We start from the raw sequence: 12,396 nt of genomic DNA on the forward strand, positions 1-12,396 counted from the left end.
GGATAAGGGACTGGGATAGGGGAGCGTGTCCCGGCACTCACTCCTGGGCTGGGCGGCATCGGCCCGGGCTAGGGCTAAACCCGACGTGCCTGAGGAAGCGACAGCGAGATGCGGAGAGTCCTGCTCTGCCTGCAGGGCCCCGGCAGCCTCTGTCCCTTCCTCCATCCTTCCCTCCATCCGTGCTGCTCCGCCCTGCGCCCGATGAGCGAGTGCTTCTCTGCTTTTCCCTGGTATCCTCCCTCCCTCTGTCCGTCCATCACTCCCTCCATCCATCCCGCTCCCCCCTGCCCCGCACCTGCCGTGCAGGTGCTTCCCTGCCTCCCCCAGCAGCCTCCCTCCCTCCGTCCCTGCCTTCCTTCCTTCTCTGCCTTCCTTCCCTCCCTGCCTCCCTCCCTCTCTCCCACCCCGCCTAGCAGGTGCTCCCCTGCCCGGCCGTGCCGGCCCCGTGCCCGCGGCTGATGTTCGGGATGGAAAAGGCTGAGACGGCCCGTGTGTTTATTCAGGCATTGGGACGGGTTGCCCGGGGAGGTGGTGGAGTCGCCATCCCTGGATGTGGCGCTGGGTGATGCGGTTTAGGGGTTATGGTGGTGGATGGTTGGACTGGATGGTCTTAAAGGTCTCTTCCAACCTTCCTGATTCCATGATTCTGTCGATATCCCTATATCCACACCTCCCTGCTGTCGCTTTGGCTCTTTTGTGCCCTCCTCTTAATAGTTTCTTGTTTTTCTTTTAAGGTGACCTCCCAGATTTCCCTATGGGGGATTTTGTACCCGGCTGAACTCCCGCTAAGGTGACACATCCTGCTTGTGTAATTTCAGGGTTCTGGGCATGATAACCCTCTGTTACCATCAATTCTCAGGGATGGGGCAGGAGGGGTTTGGTATGGAGGCTGGATGAAGGAGGAGTAACAAGGTTTCCAGTACTGGGAAGGTGTTTTCTGTCAGTGCGGAGTGGGAGGTGATGCTGGTGACTCACCTGTCTGCCTCAGGCTGTTGTGTGTCTGCTCAGAGGCCTCTTCCCTGCTCGTGGGCTCTTTAGAAATGGGATAAATTCACAGGAGCTGAACTGCTTTTATGGTGGGGTAAATCTGCCAGATGGGCAAGATACTCCCACTTGCCTTTCCTCCACTGTGGTTTATAAGCTCTGAGTTTAACTTAAGCTTTATGAGCTCATGTTAAGTTTTCAGGGTGAGTCAGTTGGCACTTAGGGGTCTTTGTTGGCAGTGGTGGTACAGAATTCTAAGATATGCTGAGCTACTGCTTTTAGAGACAGGTGTTAAATTAAAGACTTGTGGAGCTTTAGCAGCACAAAGGGAAACTTCCATAGGAAATTTTCATTCCCTTCCCACTGCTTGGATAAGAAAATGGCTCATGTTTCCTGGGCTCTCAGCCCAGTGATATTTGTGGGGTTCTTGTTTACTGGGGGCAATAGCAGTAGTGTAATGCATTTTACAGTGTGTCTGTGCCACTCCTACTGATTTTCTGGATGTCCCTGCTTGCTCTGTACTTTGGGGACACTAATGTTTCCGTATATGTTTGTGCAAGTGACAGGTGGTATAAAGGCAGAACTGTGTAGCTCAAATTTTGTGTGTGACCTGGACACTGCTGAGTTATACAATAGTCAACTTCACTCTGAAGTGGGAACTTTTAACTTACTTTTAATCATAACCTCTTCTGGCAAAGTCAGTGTTTTATTCACACGTTATCTTTAATCTATATTTTCTCCCTGTTTATAGGAGTACAGCAGAATATTTGTTATGGTAGAATCAGCTGATAGTGAGGATCTGCTGAATTTGTTCCCTTTCACCTTCCCTTGGCTACCATATATATAATAGTTCAGAATTCAATAACAGAGAGAACATCAAATTTCTTAAGTTTGATATTGTTACCATGTGATATGACAAAGAATGTTGTTCAAAAAATGAGCCAATAAATAGAATTCTAAGTTAATTTCACTGATGATCTAATAAAAACTAATCCCCCTTCTCTGAATCAAACTACCTTTCTCCATCTTCCTAGCAGATTCTTTAGGTGTTATGGTGGCTGCTTCTTTAAGGGGATCAATATAATTTGTTCAGGCTTTTCTGTAAAATAGTATTTGAAGAGGCAAATAAAAAGATAAGTCAAAGGTATGTGAGTGAGCGGTCTGTGTATGACTCTCAGAAAATTTGTGGCTTGGATACTTATCACTTGGATTCATTTAGAAGGCTGTCAAGCTGTTCCCTTGGGAATTGGTTTTGAGTTTCTCCCTTTTGCAGAAGGGAAAAAGCAGTTGTCATCTAATGGGGCTTGTTTATGTAAGGAGATTAAATGAACCAGTACTTAAACTGTTATATTAACACCGATGTTAATGAAGAATCTCTTGCAGTAAACTTGTTCTAAGTTTAGAAAGTTTGCTCACAAAATATAGTTTTAAATTTATTGATTTTATTTTCTTCTTAGTAGCAGCTGCTTGGTTAAATAAGGTCTCCCAAGGATAACATTGTTAATCTCCAAAGATGACAGCTGTTGCAGGTAATCCACACTTAGTACTCAATATGTTCATTTTGCTTTCTTTTAGCTGACAGACACTGTCTCCTGATGTTACTGCTTGTTATTTGTATGAACTTGATGTATGCAGAAAAGAGTTTGTGGGGTCTATCCTATTATACTTCAGATTTGAAGGAAAAATTTCTTTTACCGGCTAACTTTTATTTCCTAGATAAAAACTAAAACAAAATGCCCCATCCCTGGAAGCATTCAAGGCCAGGTTGGATGGAGCTCTGAACAACCTGGTCTAGTGGGTGGTGTCCCTGCCCATGGCAGGGGGCTTGGAATGAGATGGTCTTTAAGGTACTTTCCAAACCAAAACATACTATGATGACAATCAAGCTTGTCAAGGAAGTTGCTTGGTTTTCAATATTCTGAAAACCTGCTTCGTATTTTAAGATACTTTTAACTCCTGCTGAGGTAACAGTGGGCATTTAGGAAGACAAATGTCCCTATTTTGTGCCATTTGAAATGAGGATATCTTTTTCCATATCATAAATTTTTGCTTCCACAAGCACGTTATCATATCTACTACGGTTGGATGAAAATCTCTTATTTTGGGGGTTGTTGGGGGAGGAAATAATTTCTTCTTATGGTTTTCCAACCTGGCTCTGAAATAGTGATACACACTTGGCATTCAGGGATGTGTGTTAACTATTCTTTTAAACCCTGAGGACTGGATTCTAGAATGCAATCTGTAATTCACACAGATGCATAATAGGATGTAAAGAGGCAAATTCACTTATGTAGCCCAAGATTTTAGGGAGTATTTACTCACTTTTTTCAGATGTGAGGGGTTGCTTGTCTTCAAAAAAGTGTTTTTTCTCCATGTCCAAACCTTGTCCCTATTTCCATCCCCAGAAGATTTTAACTGCTTCTCACATGTAAATGTTTTCTATTAACAATGTTCTCATCTTTTGCTCACCTTGGGATTGGCCTCATCCTCGTCTTCATTGGAACTCTTGCAGCTTTAATATCAGGCTGCAGTGTGCTTTCCACTGCTTGACACGCAGCCGCAGGAAAGAAAATAATTCCAGATGTTTCTCTGGAGAGGCACTACTTTTGAGAAACTGGATTTTTATTTTTTTTTCCCTATTAGTCAACACAGGCAATGATAGTGTTGCATATCTCTCATACAGTGTATCAGAGATGACAGCTTACAGTGCACCTGTGTGTGTATGACCTCCTAATAGAAGAAATAAGTTTTTAAGCCTTGACAAGTATTTTTACATGGCATGTACACTGTTAGATGTTATCATCTTCTCAGTGCCCCTGTCAGGCTGTCTGTTTCTCCAGATGCTTTTTGCTTATGTTTAGTTTTGGATTGTTCTCAGCCAACAAATTAAATGCAATTTAAAACTGGGGATTAGCACGTTACTGAAATCTCTGCTGTGCCTTCACCTTGCTTTTCCTTGCAGTGCTAGAGGAGGTGCTGGTTTCTATTGAGAATGAGCTGCAAGCAGTGGAGATGCAGATACAGGAGCTTGTGGATAAACAGCAGGAACTCATTCAAAAGAAGATGAGAGTGAAGAATCTGATAAAACAATCCTCAGGAGACGTGGAGGCAGGTGGAAGTAAAGACACGGAAACCTCAGCCGAGGCATGGAACAAAAAAGGTTTGCAGAGTCAAATTCAAATATCTTAACAGAGAGGTAAACTAATTCAGTAGGGGAAAGTGCATTCATGGACAGTTTTGTTTGGATAATTATATTGTCCTATTTAATTTTCATCAGCTGGGTGACCTGCTATCCTACATGGGGTAATGTTTGTACTCATTGGACATTTCTAAATACTAATCTGAGTTCTGGGCAGAATTATTACAAGAATGGCTTGTCACAACTACTTCTATTCTTTCCTTGTTGCAAAGTCACAACTTGATTTGATTTGCTCTAAGAATCCCAGAGTAAATTTTTATTGCAATGCTTGTGTACTTAAATTATATTGCAGGGCTAAGAGTTGGACTCGATTCTTGTGGGTCCCTTCCAATTGAGAATATTCTGTGATTCTGTGGTATTGCAATACTTACATTCCCACTTTGTGCTCTAAAATAATTGCTCTGGATCGTCTCAAGATTTGAGAATAACAGTTTTGCACTCTGAGTTCTTTCCTGCTTGAGTGGGTAGGACATTGGTGGTGTTTGACATGGGTTATGCAGCTTCACTATCGTTCCAAATTAATGCAAATTAGATGGATGCTGACTGCCAAATTAATGTAGAATACATTAGTATGGTGGAGTCAGTGCAAGAGGCAAGTGCCCCATGGTGGTCTGAGGGCTGCTGTCCTTTTGGAAGTGCTGTCTTTTCAAGTTCAACATTAAATGACATCTTGGATAGTTGGTGGGTCTTGACCACATTATGCCTTGCCAAATTTGACTCAGATATTTTAATTATTTTTCCCCTCCTTTTTTACTTCAATTGCAATTTGGGAATGTCTGTATCTATTGTATGTATTTGCTTTTTTTGCCTTTTTTAAAAATGAAATTATTTTGTAGTTTAATCCATATTTATCTATATTTGAGACAACTGCTATGCATATGTAAGGATACTGATACTTTATAATTGCAAATTGATGCTATTGAACAAATTATTTGTTTTGGGTAGCTCTGTGCCTAATTCTCTCCTCTTGTGGTTTGAAAACCAACATCTTTGCAATCCCATGCTGAGTGCATGTTGAATAAGAGCAGTGGCTAAATTTAGTCCCAGTATAAAGCTCATGGAAGTCAGTGGGAAGCTTTTCTTGGGTATAGAGAGCCTGGGATCTTGGCTGTGCTCTTTGTAAACTTCTTTGTTATGTCCCAGAGTTTAATTCTTGTATTGCATGTGGTGTAACCTGGGGTTCCCACAGTTTTTCTGCATTTTAATTTTAATAGTATGAAAATAGTTCATACCATTGCATCTGAAATTTAAGTTTTTACAATATTATCTCTTTAAATAATGCAGTCTTTAGCTCTTTATTGAAAAAAATACATTGGAGTGATTATTTTGGGGAAGATTAAACTTTCCCCCCACCTTTTTAGTAAATGCTTATTATTGATGGAATATATGGGAAAAAAATGCATCCCTGTTTCATTATACTATTTGTAATTGCTGCATTTGTGTGAGGGAAGCATTTGGACAACTGTTGCAGGGCTCAGGGTCTGGTTTGATTTATTTCCAGGGTGGGCTTCTCATTTCCAGTTAATTTTGGACTAGTGAGTTAACATGGTCCTTAGGGCTTTGAAGTTCATCTGCTTGTGAGTTTTTTTGCATTAGTTCACATTTATGTGCAATGAGAGCTTTGATCTGGGGGTGGACTGTGTTTACATTTTATAGAGTTTCCAAAAGTCCACCCTAGAAACTGGTTTAAACGGACTCAGGCTGTGTATGGCTTTTTCTTTGCCATTATTGAATCTTTAAACACTTTCCCAGAACTTAAAATTGTGTTGCTTCCTGATTTAGTTATTGAATATGTAAATTACCCTTCCTTCTTATATTTCAACTTGCTTATGAAACATGTTTGTTGTTGTGGTTTTTTTTTTCCCTTCAACAGATTTTCCATGGTATGAGAAGATAAAAACTGCACTGCAGGGCAAATTTAAACTCCAGAAGTTTAGGTCACTGCAACTTGAAACAGTAAATGCTGCAATGGCAGGAAAGGATATATTTCTTGTCATGCCTACAGGTGGTGGCAAGAGCCTTTGCTACCAGTTACCAGCTGTCTGTTCTGATGGTATGTAAGGAAAAAAAAAGGACATACATAAAGAAGTGCATTTATTTTCTCTCTTTTATAGGTATGTGGAAAATGACTGCTATGTTGGTGTCTGATATCACAGTATGGAGGGAAAAAAGAGCAACTGCATGAGATAGATTTGCTAGAAATATTTTCTTTACTCTCTTTATTTTCTCTGAAGGAGCAATAGCTGCTTTAAATTATTTAAATCTAAATCATATCTCCAAGGCACATATTTTATCAAGATTCTACTCAATACATTTTATTATTAAACACTGAAAGAACTTTTAAAAAGTTTGTCACTATTTTTTCTTTTTTTCCTTTTTAATTCAGTACACAGACTGTAAAGTATTGAAGTATGGATATCTATCATTTGTCTCTTCCACTCTGAAGCTTGAGCTTCAGATTATTTGGGATAATAATTTTTAAAAATAAGTATCCAGTTCTAGTTTTTAAGCTTTTTTTGGTGGTTTTGTTTGATTGGTTTAGTTTTGGTTGGGTTTTTTTTTTACATAACCCATCCAATTGCATGGAACTTTATTTATTTACAAAGACCAAATTTACCATTACCTACCACTGCTTAGTTCTGTGGTAAATTTACCTCATGACTCAGATATCCAACTTGCTTTGGTTTGTATATTGATTTTTATACTTTGTTTGTTGCAGCCCAGTTCCTTGTGGTCTAGATCCTAAGAGGAGGTGTGTGTGATGGACATTTAATAAGAATTATCCCAGTGTGATCTGGCACTCACTTGTCAGCTATTTTGGAAGGGAATCTGCTGCTGTGTATGAAGCTTAAGCTTACATTTGGCAGTTTCTTGAGAGCAGGGCTGATGCATTAGTAAAAAGTATTAGAGGAGATATTTGTGACATGTGAAGTGTTCAGTTGGCACAATGATTGATTGTTACAGGTTTCACACTCGTGATATGTCCTTTGATATCTCTTATGGAAGATCAGCTCATGGTTTTGGAACAGCTTGGTATTTCTGCAGCTTTATTAAATGCCTCAAGCAGCAAGGTATGTTTAACTGCCAAGTCTTGGTGGTTTTTGTGCTGTATGTGCTGGTGTCTCACCTCTGTGTTGCTTGTGAATATTGAATGGATGACACAGATTTACCAGCTAATGCTGTTCTGTCAACGGTATCTTGCCAGCAAGGTGCTGTGATATGGGTAACATGAGTGAGCATCTTGTGTTCTTGTTTTAATGACATCAACAAACATGGAAACCAACAGCTTCCATGGAATAAATAGATTTCTTGGGGCTGTTTAGAGGATGTGAAGTACCTTTGGCTGGTGTGTGTTGTAAATTTTTACTCGGTTTCTAGGCTTGGACTAGGTGATTTTTGTCAACTAGTAACATGATGAGCCCTGCAGGCTTTGACATAACTATTTATCTCTCTTTAGGATGGAAAGCTGTTCGATCCAGAGGCCAAAAAGCAACTTATTTCCCAGTCTGTTATTAGTCAATTGCTTTTTAAAGTGAAATATATTTTCCTGACTAGCAGGAGGCTGGGATCATTAACTTTGCACGTGACACTGGATTTGATAAGTCAGTGGCTTGATGCAATGTGCAAACTTGAAGCCTGCTTTGAGGCAAAGCACTTTGAAAATTCAGTAATAAAGACCACGGTTGTGTGCAAGAAATTATTTTACACTTGTAGTACCACTGGCATATTTGGTACATTATCATGGCAGGGGGGGTGGAACCAGGTGATCTTTCAGGTCCCTTCCAACCCAGGCCACTCTATGATTCTGTGATGATCATGCTTCTACTGTATGATCAGATTTTGGCAGAGAATTATCCCAACTGCCAACTGTTACAGTTTACTGGGAAAATACTGATACCACATGATGAAGCAAAGAAAAATATTCAATACTCTGCCTTTTCAAAGTTCCACCAGAGATTTTCCAAGTATTAAAATGAACACTTTATATATAACAATCTTCTCCAGAGGCTTACAATAGTGGTAAATACCGTGTAACAGTTTGTCAGTCTCTGTTAATTACCCCTTCTGAATTGCTAATCACCTCATAAGAGCCTTAGCACTAAGCAACTTGAGTGTGCTGTCCCAGTTTGTTCCCCGCTGATGTCTCCTTTTGTTTTGAACAGGAGCACGTGAAGTGGGTCCACAGCGAAATGCTAAACAGGAATTCACAACTGAAGCTCATTTATGTGACCCCAGAGAAGATTGCAAAGAGCAAGATGTTCATGTCCAAGCTGGAGAAGGCTTACCAGGCCGGGTGTCTGGCTCGTGTTGCTGTGGATGAGGTCCATTGCTGTAGTCAGTGGGGCCATGACTTCAGGCCTGGTATGCTCCTCAGAAACCCAGTCTGCAGGGTTATTCAGGCATCAACAAATAATTGGGCCTGAAATAAAGCTGCTTTCTTCATGTATTGAGTAAATTCTTAGTGTATCACTAGGACCTCTGTTGGCTCAAGGAATTTAATTCACAAATGACTGTATCCTTGCCCAGAAGCTAAGTGCGTGCAAATAGGGATGATTTCAACTTAGATTTTTCTGTCAGTGTTCTGAAAAACTCCTTATTCATTTCAGTTTAATTGGAGCTTCATAAAATCAACGTTTTTGGCTGCTGTCTCTAATGTGGACAGTACAGTTATCTTTAATCTACTGCTACATGAAAAAGTATCACTCTGTACACTGTTCCCTGGCACTTTAGGTGACAGAGGTAGAGCACTTTGTAAATTCATGAGATATATTTTAACCACCTCTAAAGCAATTGGAAACAAATGCCCTTGACTTGCAGGGGAAGAAAGTGTGCTTCAGTCTCTTCCCTGTCTTGGCAGTTTTAGAATATTATTACTGGTTACTGTTTCTTTGCCTTTGAAAGAAAACCTGATTTGAAGCAATATGAACTGTAAAATCAACCTTTGCAGTTTTGTTAAACAGTGTTGTCAGAGCCAAGAGCCATGACAATGTGGCATTTGGATATGCACCTCTGGCTGCATTTCTGTTTTAAGGCAGCAAGTGATTGTCATTATTGAGCCTTTAAAATCTTTCCTTATTACAGTCTGGTCTATGTATCCAAATTCCACATTGCTTATTTATTAGCAAAGCTGTGTTTACTCAAAAGCTGTATGTAAAAACAGATTGGCAAAATAACCCAAATGCTGGTTAATGTGATGCCACTCACATTTTCCTGACTTGAAGAACTTCTATTTCCAGATATCTTGCCTTCTGAATTGTCTGATAATTGCAGCCTTCCAGTACCTGAAGGGAGCCTACAAGATAGATGGAGAGAGACTATTTACAAGAAAATGTAGTGACAGAACAAGGAGAAATAGCTTCAAACTGACAGAGAGTGGGTTTAGATTAGATATTAGGAGAAAATTCTTTCCTGTGAGGGTAATGAGGCACTGGAACAGGTTGCCCAGAGAAGCTGTGGCTGCCCCATCCCTGGAAGTGTTTAAGTCCAGGTTGGATGGGGCTCTGAGCAACCTGGTCTAGTGGAAGGTGCCTTGCCCATGGCAGGGGGGTTGGAACTAGATACTTTTTCATGTTCCTTCCAACCTAAACCATTCTGTGATTCTGTAAAATTGAATTAGAAGACTTCTACTTTGGTAACTGCAGTATTATCCCACTGGATACTATCTACATAAATACATTTTTTAAAGTTTGGATTTGTGGAGAAAAATCTCTTTATTTCCACGTTGTTTGTTTTTTTTCTTGCTTAGACTACAAGTCTCTTGGTATCTTGAAAAGACAGTTTCCCAATACTCCCTTGATTGGACTGACAGCAACAGCTACAAATCATGTTTTAAAGGATGCTCAGAAAATTTTGCATGTTCAGAAGTGCATTACCTTTACTGCCTCGTTCAACCGGCCCAACCTGTACTATGAGGTAGGTCTTTGTTCAGCTGCATTGCTGTCGTGTTGCCTCCTGTAAGGTACAGCTGATGAGTTTTAGAGCAGATTTTTTTAGACTAGATTTTAGTAATCAACAGCTTTTTAGTGATTGATGGTGTTATTTGATTGCTTCATGTTGCTGAACCCACTGTCCTCTGCTGAGGGACTTGGGCTGCTCTGTCTGTGTGAGCAAGACTTAGCAGACAGCAGTGTGTAAAGGAGAGAGGCAGGCAGCAGGCTCAAACTGCTGCAACCTGCTGGAAAATATGTCCTCTGATGGCCAAAATTATTGTGTCATGCTGCATTTTCAATTTGGCCACAGGTTATTTTATTTTTCTTGATTATGAGGAAAACTTATGGGTTTGTTTTTCTATGGACTTTTGAGTTGTAGTCTGACTGTACACAAAAAGAATTTTTGTTAAATGGCAGAATAGTTTTGTTTGTCATACTGTAAGAAATAGAATAACAGGATTGTTTGACACACTGTGTGCTCACTTGAACTCTGACATATGTGTATTTTACTTCTGAGGTTCGGCATAAGCCTTCAAATAATGAAGATTTCATTGAGGACATAGTTAAAACCATTAATGGAAGATACAAAGGACTGTCAGGTAAAAAAATGTCAAAAAAAGTGCACATATTATTTTTCATAATCTTGAACGTTACAGATGTTGGGATGTTTTCAACTGATACTGAAAAGTGTAAAGAAATAAATTCTACCTTCACATTACATTAAAGATCCAGCATTAGAATAAATGAAATTTCATAAGATCCATACCTTGAACAGTTTCTCTCCTCATTTATTAGTGTTTAAATCTCTTTACTGCCTACTTGTATCTTCTGAAGTATTGAAATAGAATGTTGATGTATATAGAACAATGTTCACATAGATAGGAATAACAGGAATTTTTAAGATCATAAAAACAGTTGTACATGTGTCATTGAATATCTGTGTCAGGAGACTTAGTATCTTTGATGCTTCTTTTTCATATTTGATTATAAGATTCATCTATTATTTAGTGCCCCCAATGGGTGTTATAGGTTGATTCATGTTGAAAGCAGAACTGTGTAAGTTGGACTTGGTGTAACCAGTGAATTATGTATTGCAAATTAAGAGGAGGGACATCTTGAAAAGGCAACAGAACCCAGTTTTCCAGAGCAGCAGCCTGTCCCTGTCTCTGCTGTGAGCTCTGTGGATGTGATGAGCAGCTTCTAAGGAGCTGTGCCAAGATGATCACAAGATGATCATGGCCTTGTGTGTAATCCCTGACTTAGCCCAGACTGACTAATGACAAAAAGCAGATTTATCTGAAACCTCAGGTGAGATGCCATAGATGTCATAAGGAACAGCACCTCTTTACATAAGCTTTCATAAGCATTGTCCTCCATTAACATTAATAGAACACTCCCATGATTATGTGGACTGACAGCCATATTTCTTCTTTAGCCTACAAGTCCAAGCTGATAATTGAGGTTTCCTTCATGGATACAAATACTGCAGACTGAATAGACACAAAGACTGTATAATTCTTTTTATGCATTATTTTTAAGTTAATAAAACTTTCACAATTGTTTTTAAGTATTGGGGATTGTTTGGCTTTTTCAAGGCATTACAATGATGGATCTTTCACTTTTGTGCAGGAATTGTTTACTGTTTTTCTCAGAAGGATTCTGAGCAGGTTACTGTGAGTTTGCAGAAACTGGGAATCAAGGCAGGGACTTACCATGCAAACATGGATGCTAAATATAAAACCAAAGTTCATAAAGGATGGGCAGCAAATCAAATCCAGGTTAAGTAGATACTTTTCTTGGACTTATGTCTCATTCAAACAAATTGTATTTTGGTACCCTGATGGTTTCTTAATCTCTTTTTTTCAGGTTGTAGTGGCAACTGTTGCTTTTGGCATGGGAATTGATAAACCTGATGTGAGGTTTGTAATTCATCATTCTATGAGCAAATCCATGGAGAACTACTACCAAGAGAGTGGACGTGCAGGTGGGAAATGGCTTTTGCAAGGCCACCATTTACATCCATTAAACCAGTAAAATTGTACTTCAATTTTTCAGCCATTTGTGCAAAGTCTCTTGTCTCTGAGACAGGTTTCAAAGTGTATAATGACACTCTGCCTCTGTAAAGAGGCTTAAAAGCAAATATAAACTGCATTCATGATCTCAGGCCTCTGTTGCAGTATAACAAGGAGTAAGTGGGTACCCAGCCCTTCACTCAGCATTTTTTAATTACTTGATTTTTATGACATTTGTGGCTTACCAGAATGGATATATGATTTTTTTAGT

At 39.7% G+C, this 12,396-nt stretch overlaps 1 protein-coding gene across 6 annotated transcripts in view; it reads left to right on the forward strand.

Annotated features, from left to right (window-relative positions):
* Positions 1 to 12,396, forward strand: part of RECQL (RecQ like helicase) — a 20,222-nt gene continuing 7,826 nt past the window's right edge. For 2 of the 6 annotated variants that reach the window (XR_007904130.1, XM_051784947.1), the window contains exons 1-11: positions 1 to 230; positions 735 to 790; positions 2,445 to 2,513; positions 3,947 to 4,144; positions 6,057 to 6,236; positions 7,148 to 7,254; positions 8,347 to 8,545; positions 9,930 to 10,096; positions 10,631 to 10,712; positions 11,743 to 11,891; positions 11,980 to 12,097. Coding sequence is in view for 1 of the 6 variants with exons in the window: in XM_051784947.1 (XP_051640907.1) it covers positions 2,498 to 2,513; positions 3,947 to 4,144; positions 6,057 to 6,236; positions 7,148 to 7,254; positions 8,347 to 8,545; positions 9,930 to 10,096; positions 10,631 to 10,712; positions 11,743 to 11,891; positions 11,980 to 12,097 (1,216 nt within the window). In the remaining 5 variants the exon portion in view is untranslated. Of the gene's footprint in view, positions 649 to 734; positions 791 to 2,441; positions 2,514 to 3,946; positions 4,145 to 6,056; positions 6,237 to 7,147; positions 7,255 to 8,346; positions 8,546 to 9,929; positions 10,097 to 10,630; positions 10,713 to 11,742; positions 11,892 to 11,979; positions 12,098 to 12,396 lie in introns of all 6 variants that reach the window. The other 4 variants (XR_007904132.1, XR_007904131.1, XR_007904133.1 and 1 more) reach the window with 4 other exon arrangements.

The sequence above is a fragment of the Manacus candei genome, unplaced genomic scaffold (genome assembly GCF_025592945.1).
Source record: "Manacus candei isolate 608988 ecotype Guabito, Panama unplaced genomic scaffold, ASM2559294v1 h1tg000018l, whole genome shotgun sequence".
In the NCBI taxonomy this organism is placed as follows: Eukaryota; Metazoa; Chordata; class Aves; order Passeriformes; family Pipridae; genus Manacus; species Manacus candei.